Source organism: Hetaerina americana, unplaced genomic scaffold, assembly GCF_022747635.1.
Source record: "Hetaerina americana unplaced genomic scaffold, ioHetAmer1.1.p SCAF_15, whole genome shotgun sequence".
NCBI classification, from domain to species: Eukaryota; Metazoa; Arthropoda; class Insecta; order Odonata; family Calopterygidae; genus Hetaerina; species Hetaerina americana.
The window spans coordinates 5,974,294-5,994,598 of NW_027286625.1; the positions used below are offsets into that span (position 1 = coordinate 5,974,294).

General features: G+C 39.8%; 1 protein-coding gene across 1 annotated transcript in view; it reads right to left on the reverse strand.

The window, feature by feature from the left end:
* Positions 1 to 20,305, reverse strand: part of Cad74A (cadherin 74A) — a 97,857-nt gene that overhangs the window by 24,182 nt on the left and 53,370 nt on the right. Inside the window, exons 2-5 of the mRNA XM_071583817.1 lie at positions 4,653 to 5,040; positions 3,290 to 3,789; positions 1,626 to 1,868; positions 275 to 1,186 (exon numbers count right to left, since the gene is read on the reverse strand). Of these exons, the coding sequence (XP_071439918.1) occupies positions 275 to 1,186; positions 1,626 to 1,868; positions 3,290 to 3,789; positions 4,653 to 5,025 (2,028 nt within the window). The 5' untranslated portion in view covers positions 5,026 to 5,040. The remainder of the gene's footprint in view (positions 1 to 274; positions 1,187 to 1,625; positions 1,869 to 3,289; positions 3,790 to 4,652; positions 5,041 to 20,305) is intronic.

Here is a 20,305-nt window from a genome sequence, read left to right on the forward strand (position 1 = left end):
CATCTTTGAATTTCTCCCAAGAGCTGCCTCTCTTACACTCACATGACTAAAATATCATTGCTTCATCATCATCATCATTGCTTTATCATTTAAATCCTGCCCATATAATTTTTCCATTCTTCTCCAAACCCACATCTTACTACAATCCACGCTTATTCTCCCAACTTAATGACTAAATTTTTGAACCATAAAAACTACCTTCCATATTAAAGTTTTCTGGCTGTCAATCGATATTGGTGGCCCATTGAAGTGGTGCAATTACATAGAGACATACCTTAACAAATAACTGAGGATCAAAGGAGATGGCGCCTTCCCTCACTGTCCTCCTGTACTCCTTCTTCTCAAACACTGGCGCGTTGTCGTTGACGTCCTCCAACTCCACCAACAGATTCACCGTGGACACCCTGCCTCCACCATCCTCAGCCGAAAGCGTCAAGGAATACCACATCTGAGACTCAAAGTCGAAGCACACCGGCGTGCTGGAAGTCGAGAACGAGGCCACCCTACCACCACATTCTCCAACGAACAACCCACCCCGGTCCGGGTGCGTCCAGAACCTCTCGGAGCCGAACCCACCCAGGGAGTAGGAGATATTGCCGAACGCCCCGCTGTCGGCGTCCGTGGCCGAGATCTCCGAGATCATCGTGCCGGGGGGAGCGTTCTCCTTCACCCTCAGCCGCATCGACTCGGAGTCGAAGTGCGGGGCGTTGTCGTTGGCGTCCACGAGGACCACAGTGACCCTCGCCCTATCGGCGGGGGAGACCCCCTCGGCCGGGGTGTCGGAGCCGTTGAACAGCGGGATCGCCTCCACGTCGAACGAGAACTCCTTCCTTGACTCCGCAGAGTCGTAGTCGAGCCTCGAGGGGTCGGAGACGCGGATGACGACGGGTGTCCGGCCGGAGACAGGACCGGACGGGTGGACGGAGAAGACAGAGGCCGCATCCCCGCCGCCCGGGACGTTGTCCAGCCGGAGGATGAAGCGGGCGTTTTCCGCGCTGGCGTCTGAGTCGGCCGCATGTAGCGGGAGTGATGGGAGTGTCGATTCCCTGGAGGCGTCCTCGGAGAGCTGGACCCGGTACGTGGGACCGTTGAAGGCGGGCAGTTTGTCGTCCACGTCGCGGACGACGATGGTCACCGCGGATACGGTGCGCGCGTCGGTGGGGGTGTCGCCGTCCATCTCCGTTGCCTGCAGAGGGAATTTAAGTTAAATTTCTGAGTATGGTGCAATACCATGTTCGTACACGAATAATTTTGGTTCCCATTGAGAGAATATGAAGCAGATCACCAAAGCAGTAAAACATCATATCCATAACATGCTTTAATTTAGACGATTTTCATCAAATGGTGGATGAAGTTAGTATTAATACGTTCTCTAACGTTCAGGATATACACATATATCTACGTAAAGAACGCTTTTGTAAAGTAATCAGAGCAAAACAAAATATTTCAAATTAAGAATTTGTATGATTCACATTGTCTAAAAAAATACGTGTAAATGCACTGGAAACACAATGAACCTCTTTCAAGTTGCAACCATTTCTGGTTCCAATTATCTAGCTCTTTAATTAATCATCTATAAACTTTGTAAATTGAATATTTTGATAGGTATTCAAATAGATACTTACGACCACCTGGAAGGTGTAAATCCCTCCGCTCTGCACGATGTCTGGATCCTCTCGATCCAGCATTGTGTTGTTGGTGACGAGGATGGCAGTGGCTGTAAATCGATCGGAAGCCTCGGTTTCTTCATCTTGAGGAACCGGTTCAAGGCTGAAGTATCCCTTATGATCGTTGGACAAAGAGAGTTGAACTGGGCGAGGATTTCCATGGTCACCATCGCGAGCCCTCACTGTCAATACTGACGTACCCTGGGAATGGATAATTACATTAGCATAGTGTGGTGTGGTGTGTAGTCTATGGTGTGACCCGGATCTTTACATTTTACTAATACTTTATATTTTAATACGTATTCAAAGATTAAACTAGGGAATACACCACGATAATCCCAAAAATGCAATTCATGATTATAAGCGCTACGACGAAATTGATTGGTTGAATGTCAAATTATTCAGTCGAGTTCTTAAGAAAGGCTCATAAGGAAGTGGAGCTCAACATTCTAAAAAAAATTAATCAACTCAAAAATGAAAAATCGAATGAAAACCTTTAAAAATTAAACTTTATCATTTTAGTTAAAAACCATATAAAATTAACCTTCAATTTTAAATTTCAACGTAGTACCCAAGAGTAACTGGGATTCGATAAAATTATCAGTATTTCGTCTGATAATAACTTACTCGTATATCGTAGGTAATTGAACGGCCACAGTTTCACACCAACCGTTGAAATCTCCAAAGTGGAAGTCTTTTGGAAATACACAAATAGATTTAAGTAGCTGTCAGGAGAGGTCGAACATTATTTCCCCGCATTTTAGTCAATCGAGGAAAAGCTTGGCGAATGCCTTAAATTTTTGGCTCCTCGATCATTACGAAAACTCGGAAATTATTACACTCATTGGTTTAAAAGAAATGCCAGGTAAAATTAATTTACGCAAAGCAACTTCAAATCATAAGGGTTGGTTTTCTACCGGGGTAGATTTGGATGCCGGACCCATAATAAAAGACTTTAATAAGGTGTTTAGCGATTTATGGAGGCGGGATCTGGTCTTTGAGGCGAGAGGATGAGCGTAGATTTTTTTTTAGAGTGGCTTTTGAAATGTGTTTGTGGGGTAGAATGGAGAAAATAGGCTGGAAGACAAACACCGTTTTTTTCAAATGTGCGGACGAAGAAATTAAGTTACTGCGGTAAATACGAAAAAGACAGAGAAAATGGATAGGAGAAATACTTTAAGTAGTCTGCTGAAGACCGTAATAGAAGGGTGAACGTGTGGAAAGTAGGGTCATAGCGTTAAAAGAGTAGGCTTTTTAGACAATATGAATGCAGGCAGTAGTCACCAATAAATAAAGAAGGAAATAATGTAGGACACGGCCCGTGTAATCTTTCTTTTAAGATTAAGTTCTCGCAATACTTATTATTCCAAGCAAATGGTCTTTAGTACAGAGTAGGGACCGCCCGAAACCTACTCCTAAAAAGGTAGAACGCCATGAATGAATTACCACCAGCAATAAAAGTTATGAACGTCAAACACAAGTCATTTTGAAAAATTTGTAGTACATAGAAACCTTAAATAACGACGTCTTTGCTTCTCGATTTTGTTCAACAAAGAGTTAGCGATTTGGAAACTCTTCCTAGAGGTATTCTCCCTCGCCAGGGGACAACTGCATATCCTCACCTCTGGGCTGCCCTCGGACACACTGGCCGAGAAAGGCTCGTCCAGAAATATCGGAGGCTGGTCCTGGACGTCGAGGATCTCGATGGCCACCCTCGAGGATGAGTTGAGCCGATCGCCGGGGTTAGGGGCGCCGTCCGAGGCCACGATGGACAGGGAGTACCCGCGCCGCCTTTCGTAGTCCAGGGGCTGCCGGAGTCTCAGCACGCCCGTGAACTGTCCCTCGATCACATTCTCGGCCCACACCTCGAAAGTGTCGCACGCCTCGGCGTCGCGCGCGTCCGCGCTGCAGTGCAGCGACACGTCCGCATTGACCCCGCCGTCGGCGTCCGTAATGGAGATGGTCCCAGGCAGGGTGATGATCTTACCCACGGGGGTCGTCTCTGGGATGGCCAGCGAGTAGGGGCGGTTGTGGAATATGGGCGGATTGTCGTTGGCGTCCAAGATCGCCACCTCGCGTCGGACGGACACCGTGTTGGCCTCGGAACCACCGACGGGTTGGTCTGAGGGAATCAAGGATATTATTACGGCACGCATATCACCTGTTTGATGGGTGAAGTCGGTCATTGTTTTATATTTGAAGAAAAAATAAAGGGGACATTCGTGATGTTAGTGATCACGAGCGGGGGTGATCCGAGATGGTTAATCCTGTACTGAAACCTTGTTAATCGATTAAAAAATCATTGATTATGAAATACATTCATGCCATGTTTCTTTCTTGAACTTAGGCAGAAAAAAATACTTCGGGAATTCAAAATTATATTAAATAAGCAATGTATTTCATCTGTGTTCATCTATGAGCAGAGGTTTTTTCAAAGAAAAGAAGTGTTTTCAAATGAATACTTACAAAATTGAAATCATATTACTTTGAAACTTTTCTGGAAACCTTTGTTGTTAACAATGAAAACATTACGTGACGGGCACTGAATATGTACAAAGGCACTACAAATATGTTTCATCTCGGGGAGGATTTGTACTAATGATTTGAGCAGAGATCTCACGCTATCGTCGTGCTTTAAGAAAATAATATTGAATAACCTCAATATTTTTCAAAACTTTAACATTTTCTATTAATACTTTAAACTTAAAAATTGAATAAAATCTACGCGTGTACTGTGACTCATAGCAAATTAATTGATGGGTCATTCTACATCAAACTCTGTGTCCCTATGGACGCCCAGCAAAGCAAGCAACTTATTTTGGTTTTGTGGAAAGAGGTCATGACTCCGTGAACCCAACCTGATTCCATCCCTTAATATTGATGGGAACCTTTCATCTGGAGCAGGAAACAATGAACCCAAATTGAGACTGGAATTAAATCGAGCCCGAAACCTTCCAAAACCAGCCGCACACCACATTCGCTCACCTGTGACGCTGACCACGACCTCGAGGATGTCCTCCTTTTCCCTGTCCAGGGCGCGGATGAGGGTGACGACGCCGCTCGTGGTGTCCACGGTCAGCTGCGGTCCGCTAATTGAGTACCTCAGACGGGATCCCTCTGGGTCCGACCCCCGCAGGGTGTATACGGCACTGCCCACCGGCGTGTCCTCCCGCAGGGCGAATCGGGACATGTCGCCGCCGGGGTCGAGGTGAGGTGCTCGGTTGATGCTCTGGCCGCCGCATCCGGGGGGACAGCACCACACCAGCGACAGGAGTACGAGGGGAGCGATGCACCGCGGAGGACATCTAGGCGAGGGCGGCGATGGGGTTGGCCCCCTCCTATCCCGTGAAGCCCCCATGTCCACGGAGTCAACCTAAAAGGACAGAAAGATGTTGTAACGTGACTGAAATTCACCCAAAAGATTCATCAAAAATGACTGCCATAACCCTAGCTACGCCTAGCAGGAAATCGGGTGGTTACAAATGTTAATGAGAAGAAGCGCACTGGTACTTTTACCACTCGATAGTGCTTTAGTAAAACTAGTGCCGCACTATCAAGGCTTAAAAAATTATGTGAAACGTGAAACGTCGAAACCGTTGTCATTAAACATTAATGAATGAAAAACTGCAAGTGTCTCTTTACAATAAAGAAAAGCTACATCACATCAAAAATAATGCCTTAACATAGCTGCAAAAACTCCCCCGATACGCATCCTGTGGCGCCCGTCGGCACCAATATATATATATATATATATATATATATATATATATATATATATATATATATATATATATATATATATATATATATATATAATGCATCAATAAAATATATTCTATTGTTTCAGGCTTCACTTCGTGGAAGTAATTGATATCCATTATTGAAATAGAAAGAAAGACTCGTACTTTTCCACAGATTTTATTATACGGTACCTCGGTACCTGATGATGCCGCAAGTCGGTGAAACGCGTCGTGCCGTATAATAAAATCTGTGGAAAAGTACGAGTCTTTCTTTCTATTTCAATAATGTACATCAATAAAAACTTAAACTGCTATTGTAATACATTTTTCTAGTCGAGAAATCTCGAAGGTGCCAGAAGACAATAATTTGAAGAATGCATAAACGTTATTGAAGAATAATGATATAGATTTCATGAACTTATCGCACGACAAATGACGAGATAATTTGAAGATTGCTTGGGGAAAGAAGACCATGATATACAACAATTGATGAAGTAAGAGTAAAGGGAAACAAAGCACATCCTGATACAGAACAGCCGATCGAATCCCATGGTATGAATTCAAAAATCTAGAAATAAATTGTTGATTAAGAAAATGAAATTCTACCTGTGGTTTTTAGTTATCCATTGGAATTTTTTATAATGATGGTAATGTAAGGTTCTCTGGCTCAACAAACCTTCTGTCCATTTATTTTCGCATGTGACCCTGAAAAATTGGTATTTTCTGCTGATTTATCAACTCACTACACCCAGAAACGGTTGAAAATCATTTAAAGAACTGTCCGAGTATCCTTGGTAGTAATTTTTAACGAAGTTATCCGTTTATTTGTATTAACTGTGACAATTCGAAAGTGTACAAATCATTCGCCTTGACCAGGATGACCGGCGAATCTTTGGAAGTGTTATATACTACATCACGAAAAATCCCTTTTTTCCATGATAAGCCACAAGGCATTACTCTCGAAGAAGGATTAGGTCGGTGAGGGTTTTTTTCTTTTGATTAGGAGGGGAAAGAGATGCATATGGAAACTTTGCCAACTAATCAGAGGCAGGCATCTCCTGGTGCGTTGGGCATATTCAAGCTGACCATGAGCAGAGGTGTGTGGGCGGAATTTCAGTTACTTCAGACGGATTTTGGAGAAGAGGACTTAGACCTAAAGAATGCAGAACTTTCGATTTTTCCGTCTGATCTTTAACTAGCAGCCTAGAGATTTACTCGATCGATTTCCAACACATTATCACCATCACGCAGGGATTTCATGCTAACCAACAACCTCCAGATATCTTTAACCAGTTTTGGAAAGAATGGTTTCCAGGTATCCCGGTAACTTGTGAAGGACTAATTTAACATCAGTCAATCCTGTGTTGAACTGACCTTAAAATATTAAGATGCGACGCCGAAAGATGGCCGCGGCCAATAATGCTTACGTCATTGCGGATACATCCAATATGATGGAGGTTTGAGTCATGCTTTTACCGTGCCTCATATAACCATATACGAGGAAGGATCGGCGAATAAGGTGATAATACCTATTGAAGTATGATTGTGGATTACCTCTAACAGAGCCTTCCTCTACTAATTTTTCTACTTGACGCTATCTAATTCAAGGTTTGAAATTTTATAAATTTGGGAAATTAACGCGTTTAGTTTGAAATAGCGGTTTTCGCATTTTTTCTGAACGTATACATGAACCATATTTTATGGTATATACTGGCCAAGTTTAAATGAGACACCCAAAAAATTATGCTCAAGAAGTATGACTTTCATATTTTTAGCAAAATAACGTAAAATATCCAACTGACTCTGCCCAAATATTTTCTTGCGATTCAACTGCGCTTAGCAATCGTCATAGTCCCGTGATTTTTCACGATTCTCGCCATTGTCTTTCACTAGGTGACATAAAACCTGAGCTGGCAGAAATTTCCTCGATATCGAAAAAGTATAGGTAAATGAGATTGTTTATAATACGCGAGTGGATAAAATATGCTTCAAGTGGGTGCATTTGAAATGAGAACACGGGAACAAATGTTATTCTACTTACCAAAGTGGCAATAAAAATTAAAGTAGTAAAGACTATCATAAAGTAAATATTGTAAAGACTATCATTCTATGTCCTATAGTAAGCTAAGGTTATCGATAAATCATGCATACTTTCTAATCATGAATAAAGAATGAAACATTTCTGCGAACTGAATGAGAAGCACGTTTCAACGAAACGATTTGTAAAAAAATTAAGAGTGAGTTTGGAAGCAAATTTGAATGAATGAGAAATCTCTTAAATTATGCTCGTACTCCTAATGGTCGCCGTCAGGTACGGCCGCCAAATTAGTAATTCCGACGAGTCTGGCAGCTTTGCTTTAAATTCATCAGCGACGTTTATAATGCTGTTCCAGTATACGTATGCATACATTTGGGTATTAAAGCAAGTTCCTACTTCACTTTGATTTAAATTTATCGTTAGGATGTCTTGATTTGATTATGTATAGGCATTATTGATCGAAAGAAATTTATTCTAATGATAAAGAGAAAATTTTTCGAAAATGAATACTGGCTGAGACGACTTGCAACCATTTAATGCAATAACCTAACCCTTCGTTAAAATTCTGGCTCTGATATCCTCGAGCGCTCTTGCTTAAATTGATTGCAGAACTTTAGAGCCCTATAGCGAATTATCTGATTAATATATACGCTGGATGAATGGAAGCACTTGCCATTTTGAAGAGCAATAAAATAATTCGGGGTGATTTAAGGATTGAGTGACCTAGGCTACATTATAACTGAAGTCGTTAATAAAATGAAACATATGTTAATAACATCAACATCCATATATATATATATATATATATATGAGTCTCTCCAGAAGAAGGCCTCTGAGAGGGCCGAAAGCTCGAACAATTTACCGTGTGAGTGTCCTTTTAAATGTTGCTATTCTATTCTATTTGTGTTATATTGTGTCAGCCCATTATATATATATATATATATATATATATATATATATATATATATATATATATATATATATATATATATATATGTTCAATTAAAGACCGTTACAAAACTTATTCTAACAGAAAGCGAACCTGTTGAAACCTTCCCAAATGTCGGCATAAAATTGGATAAGTTTTGACTTACGTAACTTTGTGAATATAGCCTTAACAATCATGGTCATGAAATAAAATGCAATATTCTTACATAAACCTAATACAATGCTGGTTATCAGATAATTTCGTTGCATTGAGCAAATACAAGAGTTCTCACCGATGTTTTAAAACAATACAAGGCACCGCGCAGTGTATTAACATACTTTTCATCCACGTAACTTGGTTTTACCGTTAAGTACCGTTTCCATCTGGAACTTTATTTTCCCCTGAACGCAGAAAAAAGAAAAGTATCCCCCGAGTATCGTGCTTAATTTTCATTGTGTTATCACGGAAGACATTAAATTTGTTGAAACGAGGAACAATGCATTACAAATGCCCATCAAATTCAGTCCCGAGGATGGAAACGGAAATTATGAACCAATAAGAAATATCTGAAACATGGGCAGAAGGAATACAAAAAATTGTTCTGCTTTGGCCACAATTTATTCAAATAACACTTGCACTTTGTGATGCATAGTTTTTGTTGTGGTCTCTTCCAAGAAGTTCTCGAATGAGCGACTGAACTTGTTGCCAGCGAATACTGTCTGGTTCGGGATGAAATCTCCTTTTTTGATCGCTTGACCTCTTTCACTTTCGGATCGGAACCTTCCACTCGGCCCACGGCCAATCCCGTCCCGTCCCACTCCAACCCCCACCGCACAATTTATCCCACACTGCAATCCGGGCGAGCTCCCTCAAGGGCAGCTTCGAAAGAAATGTCGAGATTGTTTCCAAGCCGAACTCCCGACGACCGCAACTGAAGCGAGGAGGGATGAATGTGAACGGAAACTTTTGGAATATTGAACACGTATTCGGCGAAAATAATCAATCCCAGATACCAAGTTGCCTTTTCTCACTAATTTTCAAATCAGTTTCCGAATTTGGGAGAACGATAAAATGAAAATGATCAATTGAATTATCTTTTTCCGGTGAGACAAGCCAGAGCGTGTAATCACGAGAAAAAATTCAAAACTGCATCAACTGCTTCCTTCGTGAGGTTAATAATTCCTTTTTGTTTAAAATCTTAATAATTACTTTACAAGCATTATCTTCACGTAACAGCATAGGCGATTAAAGGTTTGACACAAATGGTTGGGGACAATATATTTATTATTATATTTAAATTCATTTTTTATTGATTTCCACAAGAGGGATTTTCATTTTTTTCTTCCATGGGCCTCTCCCAAGTGAGGCTTCAATGTACGAGTCTTCAAATACATTCAGCGTTGTGAAAATTAACTTGACGGTTCTCCAAGTCGATAAATCCAAAAACGGCGAAATTGTGGCCTTCACCTGCTCACCGATACACACTTGGGTTCCACTAGCGCAAGGCACTGCTCATAGGTATTACGGCGGTAATTATATTCTCTTTTTTACGCAATCCTGAGGTAGGTAGATGTACGTAGAGTGTGCTAATGGGAAATATTATCAATAAAACGTGACCGATTTAGATTTTTGTAGGCTCTTTGAGATATATCCACACAGGATTTCTGCAAAAATAATCTTTTTGCATGTTCATTTATCATAAAAACAGGTTACATTACTTGAACTTATAATATATTAACATATAAATAACTTTTTAAAATATTTTACCAGTGTCAAAACAAAAGTATGTTTTTTATGAGTCGCAATAATAATAAAAATATCGATTTTTTTAAGACAGAAAGCTATGTTCACTTCGTTTCATCGTATTGCTTCTCTTTCAATCTTCCGTTTTCATTATACCAATGAAGAATATTTGGGTGTGCATCATAAATATATGTATATGTATATGTATATATATATATTTATATATGTATATGTATAAACCATAACTACTTGATATGAAACTCGAATAAATACATGTTCATAAAATACTGATTTCATGTTTAGTTCAACCATACACACTAATTATATACCAGGAACGAATTTGATTCATACACCCCATTTCCGATACTTGATATTTCGGTTTATAAAAATCATTCCGCCTTATTGCTCGGTAATATAATATATAATTAAATACAAGGTTAGTTTAAAAAGTAGTGGTAACAATTTTTTCCGGACATGTTTTCGAAGTGATGAATTCAGACTGTCGGTTAAGTGTGCATATAGTCGCAGATCGTATTGGAATTGATAAGATGACAGTGCACACCAATAGCACTGAAAATGTTGGCCATCTGAAAGATCTGCGCTGTATTCGTCCCGAATGGACGACCAAAAGCGGAGTCGAGTGTCTGCTTGCGAACACCTTCTTCAACGCTATCGCGACCATTCCCCAATCCCCTTAAAGTCGCGACTCGACACCAGCAGACTATTTCCTTTTCCCTATAAAAGTGATATCCTCCCTCAAAGGACACCACCATGGGACCCTAAGTGCCGTCAAAGAATCTTACACGCCTACCCTTAAGGGTTTTCCGGGATCCACCTACCAGGGAGCCTTCGAGTCGTGGGAAAGCCGCTGGCGAAAGTGTGTCGACGCTGAAGGGAGGACTTCGAAGAATTTTGATTCATTGCAGTAATATGTGAAATAAATACATTTTCCGAAACTTTTGCCAATACTTTTTATAAAAACCAAGCATTTCGTTGTTGACCTCGTCGATATGAATTTTAAGACATCAGCAATGAAAAAGGCGCGGAAGATGTATCTACACCTGTATACACTGCGCGTTATCCGGACATGCCGTGGACTTGAACGCTAGTGTCGGTTTACGAATAGGATCTGAGCAACACATTATGAAATGAATAACGATAGAAATGAATTTTTATATTCCTCAAAAATTCACCAGATGTGAATGAGTCTAAATAATTTTGAATATATTCGCTGTCAAAATCTAAAATTTTTTCTATGCCGCGATCTTGTGTAAACGGAAAAAAATCAATTTTAGAACGATAATTTTGTTCCAATTCAAAATCGCTACTTTTTGATTTGGGAGATATAACACTTCAAAATCACAATTACCGCATACTCTGCAAAAAGAGCAACGCTCTCCTTGGCTCACCAGTGGTGAAGTCTCAAGTAAGGGAGCACTCAAGCCTTTCAATTTAAGATCCTGGGAGTAGCGCACAGGTCATTCCGGTCCCGCGACTTTTCGACCTAGGTCTAGGAGCATCACGGAATTTATAATATTTCTATATCCGTTTGAATTCTTCTCACGGACGTTGCCAACGGTTTCAATAATTCTGACACCCCAAAGAATGCGCCATAACTGTAAACGAGGACAGAGTAAGATTTGGTCAACCGCGATTCGCTCTGCCCTCCCTTTCTCGTTGGGTTTAGATGCTTCCTCTTCCAATTTGAGGACTGAACGCCGAAGTTCGGACATACACATCGCCCACTGAAGAAAACAAAAAATTAACATACGTTGAATTTGAAATTTTATTGACAAAAATAAAAACTCGCCGTGCGTGGCAGAAATAACTTTAAAAGCGGGAGTGTAAATAACACGGCTGAATTTCTCCCCGGTGAAATGCCAGAGACAGTTGATCTCAGTAGTAACTTGAATTATTAATACTCGCAATTGATGCACAGTAAAAGAAACTACATCCATCTGTTCTTTCACTCTCTTTCTTATCCCGAGATTATTCAAATCAGGTTATTAGATTAAACTTAATAGTGTTTATAACGTTTACTACGATACTAATAATGACCGATTTTCAACGGATAACTTTGTCGATATCGATAATTTTATACCATTATAAATACTGGTCATGGGGAGGTAGAGCTCCAGAATTATTCTTACGCCAACTCTCGTTTATGCATTGATTAGGTATAATAAATTACTCCAAATTGAGGAAAGAAGTTCACCAATTTAGAATAGTAATACTAGAAAACCCATGCTTTCTAAAAATCCGAGGTATTTTCGTCAGGACTTAAAAAAAGCATAGCAAGTAACATCATATACCTATGATATTCAACAAGCCCCTGACAGATGCCTTTATCACAGGTGAATATAACGTACGTCGTACTCGTCCACGGGATTAGTTATATATCGTGTAGACGTCGCATTTCATGATGTACAATTTTGTCCTATGTCATCGGGAAATATAAACTCTACAAGAAGAATCGAAACGAGATATCTCTGGGATGACTTTCGCGAAATGGGGCGTTTCGTTGGTCGTACAAAAAATTCAAGACTAATAAAAGTTAGGCTACACAGACATAGTTTTCGTAGATTTTCATTATTATTAGGTTAATTCTAACAGAATTGTCATGCCACAATAACCTTATCCAAAGAGGATGGACGGCGCTCAATACTATCGGCCTAAGAATATATTCCTTCGACCGGGAAATCGTTCGATGAAAACAAAAAAATCGCCAGTAGTTATCTCGCGCGAGAAAAGAGATGCCCTTGGATGCAAGAGACCGTAACGACGAGAGATTAATTCCATGCCGTCCACTATAATATCCGCCCCCGCCAATGCTCTCGCATACGTGCTGGGAAGGGGGCAAACTAAAGTAGGGCCCTTGCCCCCCCCCCCTACAGCTCCCACTCTGCTCTTCCTCACCCACGGCGCGGCAATCCCGCTCGCGAGCAAATGAAAGCCCTGTCACCGTTACCCACCCAGAGGAGAGGACAATTCCAATGCACACTCAGGTCACTGACTCTCTGAGGACCGAGGAAAAATCACAAACTTCACCACAGCTGCGAATTCTTTTGTTTCCCTTCCTCGTAAGATGGGACCGTTTTAGCGCAGCGCACCTCCCGCAAGCGAAGTTGGAACCTAAGAAACGGGTCAGAAGTTTAAAAAAAAGGGATCCTCTTTTGTGTTCGCAGCGAGCAGAGGAGGATATTTGAGGTGAATCTCCTCTAAGGAAACTCGTTGGGCGAAGTGCGGCAAGAAGTATCAATCGGACATGAATCACGGCAGTCCAGAGAAAAGTATGGACCACTTTTTGACTAACACCTCTCCTCCCATTTACTTCCTACCTCTCCGACTCCGTCCAATGTCGAGGGAGTTCCCCCTGTAAAATCTTGAAATTTTGCATTCCTATCTCCCCGAAACCGTAATATTCACTTAAATACCAGGGTCTTGTTTTAGACAGAAAATCAATACACTCTTCAGCACGTCATTATGTTTGTGAATTGAGACGAACGCAATTAGTAATTGCACGCAAAATATATTAGGTGACGAACGCTGTTTCTACGCATAACGTCATCGACTGATGATGTTCAGGTCGAAACCATTGTCTTCACTAAACATATGTATTGCATGTGGATTAATGAAATATTGTCTCAATGCAATATGAACAGATTTCTGAAAAAAACGTAGCTAACAACATTAGCCTAAAAGGAGCATAATACCTAAAAGGAGCATCTAATCGTTTCTAAGAATAAAAAAGGAAGTTGTGTGTTCATGTTCGACATTGAAAAGGTTTTTCTTCTAAATGATACAATAACTATTAAGAGAAACCATCAAATTCTTGCAAATGATTGAGGATAGTAGACTACGTCAAACTTTTCCCCGTGAACAATTAAAAGTTTCGCCAAATTTCACTAACTCTCCCTCATATTCCGCAGGTTGCTTTTATTGACTGCTACATGGGTAAAAAAAGAGGGATTTTGTTTAAAAATACGTGAGAAGTTGCCTCTTTGTGTAAGAAAGTCGTCTGCACGACATGGTATGAGGGAGCTATTCATTACCAGATTCACGAGAGCTTTCGTAGATGAATAATAGCGATAAATAATCGTTTAGAACAGACTTTTCTTGACTTTCATAATTTCAAAACGTTCACGTGATACAAATTAGTGGTGCACAGCATCTAAAATATATCTTATTTATGAAAACACTTCTGGAAGAGAACAAAATAGTTTGTTCAACATAGTACTAGAGAATAATTGCATAGCAGAACTGCGAAACAGTTTTTACCGTTGCTCCATGCTGATATTCATTTTTTTTTGCTTTTAAGGCCTTGATTATTGAAATGTTTACGATTTTTCTCAGGGAATTATGGGCTGACCCAGTTACACCGTCATAGAGCACGATTACCGGCTAATGAGAAGGTCACAGATTCAGATTACGTGCTGCTGTGATTTAATGATTTTTGAGTCGTGAATCCCTTGGGAAATTTATTCGGTCGTGAGAATTCTTGAAACCCATTTATTACCACGTGAAATAATGGATTCATAATAAAGCTCCATTAATGTGGAAGCAAAAAAAAACAACAGCAAACAACGCGAAGGTTGACTTGATATGCGAGGGTCGAGTTCGCCTTGTATGCACCACGCGAAACTCACAAATGAAAGGTCATGTCCTTTCCCGGCTCCGCCTGCGGCTTCCCAGGAATATCCGGTACCCGAGAAATCCCACGGCTTGGGTGAAACTGGGCGGGTCCAAAGCCATCAAGAATCAAACCCGAGCCCTTCGATCAATCGCGGAACGCTGTCAGTACCCACTAGGCTACCACGTTCCTCTATAAACATATTGTTATACTTGTACATTATTATTATAGGTAATCTACCGGTTAATATAGGTTTTCAATGGACCTAGCAACCAAATATTTCCTTCTTCCCTCCATTCCGTCCAACATCCCTATCTTATTCATGCCCCTTCCTCTTTTGCCCAACATTCACCCCTCTATCACAGCCTGCAACATCTCATTGCCAATCAATATGCTTTGCATCTATTTTTCGTGTCTCCTTATCACTTCTCCCAGCCATCTCCTCTCCTCCCTCACCATACCAATCACTTCCTCATTTGGTTTCCTTTTGGTCCATTTCACTTTCTCCAGAACCACATTTCAAGAGCCTCCAATCTACGCCTATCATCCTGCTTCAATGACCACGTTTCCGCACCGTACATACGTAACTATGCTCCATATCGAAGTTTTGAAGAGCATTTTCTTAACATTCTCATGCAACTTCCCTGCCATTAATTCCCTCCTCCTTGTTAAAGCTTCTTTGCCAACGCAAAATTCTTCTCCTTCTGTCCCCATTACTTTGATCATTTTGGTCGAAAATATTTCCGAGATACGTAAACTCTTCCACCTGCTCTAGTTTTTTCCCTCCTATTTTTATGTTTGACTTAACTTTTTCTTTCTGGAAAACCGCATAACCTTTGATTTATTTCACGAATAAATGACTATTTCACGCAATATATCCATTACTTTTTTCCAATTCACTCGATCAAACATCTTATTGAACTCTACGAAACAGGTAAATACGTCCTGATTACATTCTATGTTCCTCACTGTTATACAGTATCGATAAAATAACATTAATTCATTACCTTATCACCTTACTCATAGCTTTGCGTAGTAAAACCCTATAAAAACCCACACCTACATGTTTATCAATAGCCGCTGAAAGCACACGTAACACTGAAGAACTGGAGAGAATATAAGTGGAATACTAAGCCAATTATATAGGCAGAGATGTATTTAATTTACTGACGGCTGAATGGTTCACATAATAATACTGTTTCAACCGGGGTAGGTTTAAATACACTGTTAATTTTTTTGGCTGACCTAATTATGTATTTTTACATTAGCCAAAACATCAGCAATGCGCGTTTTATTAATTTTTATCAAGGAAACTGTAGCGTCGCTCATCGATAAAAAGTATGCACGTGAATCTCTATGATAAAATGAAAGGGTTAGACAAGGATGAAATCTCTTACCGGCATAATTAAATAAGTACTTAGAAGAAGGTATAATGGAAGCACAAGGACTTGGCATTAAAGGAATTATGGTGAATGGAATTGAAATTGACTTGCTTTTGCTTCGCGGATGACATAGCATGCAGGGACTCGAAAAGACTGACATGAGACCTTAAACACAACGGATTAAGTATTGAAAGAATTTCACATGAAAATAAATGAGAAGGAAACAAAAATACTAATTTGCGAAAGATAAAAGCTTAATGCAAATGTCGTGCTGACAAGAGAGTACGTAATTAAAACAAGTGGACGTATCAAGCGGAAGCATCATGACATAGAATGGAAGATGTTCAACGGACCTCTAAGGCAGAATGGCTTAACCTATGAAGGCAATGATGAAAAGGCGACTATTATGCTCAGGGAAGATACATAAAATGCCAAAATAAAGATAAATATGAGAGCAGTTTGTGAAAATATTCGTTTTAAGTATGACATTACATGGATCGGAGACTCTAAGAAAGATGAAAAGAGATGCCTTCGAAACTTGATACTGAAGAAGAATGCGGAAGACTAAATGGATAGAAAAAATAAGAAATAAAGAAATATACAGAAGAATATACGAGTAAAAAACTACATTAAATACCTCAAGGAAAATAATACCCTTGACACATCGTGATACAAAACGAATTTGTAAAGAATATAACAGAAGGGGAAATATCTTAGTTGGCAAGGTCCCAAGTGGAAGGCCAAATGATAAGACATCAGTCAAATAAGTAGGTATACAGGATAGAGGAATTATCAGAGAATAAGAGAATCGTTATTGGATAGGGGAGAATGAATGATTACACTCAAACAATCTTCGAATCCAAGTTTTATTTAATCTATGAATTATCTTCTTCAAGATTAATATCAAAATTTCACCCCTAAAACTTCTCACGAAGCATTGAAGTTTCCAGTAAAGCAACGGCCAGTACCGACAAATTCCTCATACATTGATCGTTCTATTTTACTTCCCACATAACTTTGACGATTTGAAAACATATCGCTGTTCCCTATTGCATTTGCAGACATTGCTAAAAACGTGTGTAGAAATCAGAACGTACGGGTCATTTCGAATTCGTTCCCACAATGGCATACAATGCTGGAAGAACTCATCGGCACCACTTTGTAGGGGAATTGTTTTTGAAGGGACTGCAAAAATTCCGGGAGGAACACAGTTTTTCGCCGGAAAAAGACGAATAGTTACAAAATAAATTCCCTCACCAGGAGCTTACGTGTTCTAATTAACTAGACCTTTACAATTTTCATCTATTCCACGGTTAATTGCATGGGGGGAACGGTTCCTTAAGACGAATCAGTTCCGGGGACGGATTAATCGTGCGAATGAGATAATGATAACAAGGGGATTCAAGTGGAGGTCGAGAGGAGGGTTTTCGCGAAGGAGAGGGGGGGAAGTTGGGTGGAGGAGGAGGCGGGAGCGAACGTGGGAGGATTGCGGGGTCGACGCAATGATTCCTCGAGGAGCTCCGCGAGTCACGATAGGGGGACCCTGGTGGACGCGGAAGAGGAGAAAGAGTGATGATGGGGTGAGTAAACCTCTCACGATTCGCGCATAACCATGCATTTCCGCTGGGGGAAGGGCTAATCCGCCACGCGCATCGCCAAAGAAAAGTTTTAATGGAATTATTCGGAAAGAATAGAAATGTTTTCTCACCTCACCCAACGTGAGAATTTCCTTACGTCATTACGACACTGTAAAATTGTATTTGGGAAATTTCTTGGCTGGTTACGCCATAAGGCAACATGAAAGACACATGAAATAAGGAATAAATACCTGATCCGAATACCTGTTTGGAATACATCTTAAATTAATATCCTCTGAGGCATTTTCACTTTTTCAAAACATTACGAACATCTCAGATCGTACGGAGCATACTTTTCTGCAAGCACATCACGGGTGAACAAGCTCCAACAATGAATGGCAAAGAATATGACAAAATGAAAATAGCCTTAATTTAAGTTCTTTCGGGAAACCAAATTCCTTCCATACCGCTCTTTGTCCATTTCCTTCACTTACGTCACATTTATTCATTAATTGTTTTCATACATCCTCCTACGTACTTGGGGCGTATAATGTCCCCCGCCTTAAGAATATCTTCGACCATATTCACGCATGACTTTCTCGGTTTATAACTCCCTCTCCAACCATTAACTCTTCTCTTTTATAACTGCTAGGTAATTCGACCGTCATACATTCTCAACATGACGATATCAGCGTAGTGCACTTCGTCCATATTTTTCTGCTATTAAAGAGCTGTGCTATGATGGTTTGGTAATACTGAGTGAATGCGTTCAGGGGTAAAGGAAATGATGTAATTACCATTCTCATCCAAATATGACCGATATTTCAATGCCGTCACTTAACGCTGAATATGCTGTAAACACGTCTAGTTGAATGCATTTAAACAAATCATGATTTGATCTGCACTTCACCCAAAGTGATATGAAGGTAATTTACACACCAAAAACATAACAATTTGAGCTTTAATTTATTCGTGCTCATACTTTTACAAGATCCCAAAATAATATGCAATTTTGTTCTATTAAGTAATTCTGTAAGCTTCTTTTGAACGAAGAAATTATTGTGAAAAGGAATACCACCTATTTACAAAAAAAATATTTATGAATCAATCGAAACTCCATTTAAATCCTGTTTTAATTAAGATAGTATATATATATATGTATACATATACATATATATATATACATATACATACATATGTATACATATACATATATATATATAAATATATATATATATGTATATATATATATATATATATATATATATATATATATATATATATATATATATATATATATATATATATATATGCACACACACATACATTCAGACACGAAAACCCGCAAAATGGCGAACAAATATTCATTCAAATGGTTAGAAAATCGGCCCAGCAAGCCGAAAGATCCGGTGTTCAAGTCCCGGTCAAGGAAATATTTTTGCGCTTGTGATCTGCTCGATCCCGCCTTTCCCACCTCTCCTTAGTTTGTCCTTTATGTGTTCCCATACCTTATCCTTATTTCTGATTCTATGTGAATGACTATATATATAAATAAATAAATAAATAAATAAATAAATATATATATATATATATATATATATATATATATATATATATATATATATATATATATATATTTATTTATTTATTCAACGAACTGTGGACTTCCATCTGCAAATAGGTTATTGAGTGGACCCAAACTAAACAGGCTTAAAAAATCATGCTTCGGTCATTTTCTCTGGTAACAGAAAGAAATGTACTCGGCTTCCTGTTTCGCGTTGTAATTCTATTCGTCAAATGGCTACTATAATTTACATGTTCGCTCCATCAATAGCGATTGATCGCTTGCATAACTAAGAATTTTCATACACCCCTCGGGGTCATATTAATACCTACCTGCCAAAAGAAACCTCCGGCGGGTCATTAATTTAGTGCTGATTTATTTAATGTCAACCAATCTTGCGCTTGCGTTATATCAACATTTTTTCTGAATCTATAAAACTGCAACGTGGATTACGACCTTGACGCTTGGAGATATTGCCTAGGACGCAGAACGCACACTCTAGAATCGCAATTTCCTGCTACTGATGGAATCATCCGCAATGAAAGAAATGACGACATTCCGTAACCGAAAAGTAATGCGCAAACCAGTTAGTTTTAAGAGCTCCTCTGAGCCCTACGGCGGCGGAATTCCAACCCGCAATTACCGGAGGATCGCGCATCACAAGAAAGAGTTAGAATCGGCTGGGGGGACGGTTGAAAAGGCAACTTGGCCCGCGGGGTGGGGGCGGGGATGGTCGAGCAGAGTTACCCGCCAACAATGGATCTTAAGAACCTTGGTTCTGTCGCCCCGGGGGGAGGGCAATCACAAGGCTTGCACCGGGCGACCTTCTGCCACACCCCCGCGCCCACTTTCAAGTAGCCGCGGACCTATGTGAATTTGCCGACTATTTTATTTTCCTTCCTAAATTAAAAATAATATAAATGTTAATAAATAAATTATATATATATATATATATATATATATATATATATATATATATATATATATATATGTGTGTGTGTGTGTAGATATATGTATTTATTGCGCATTAGCATGT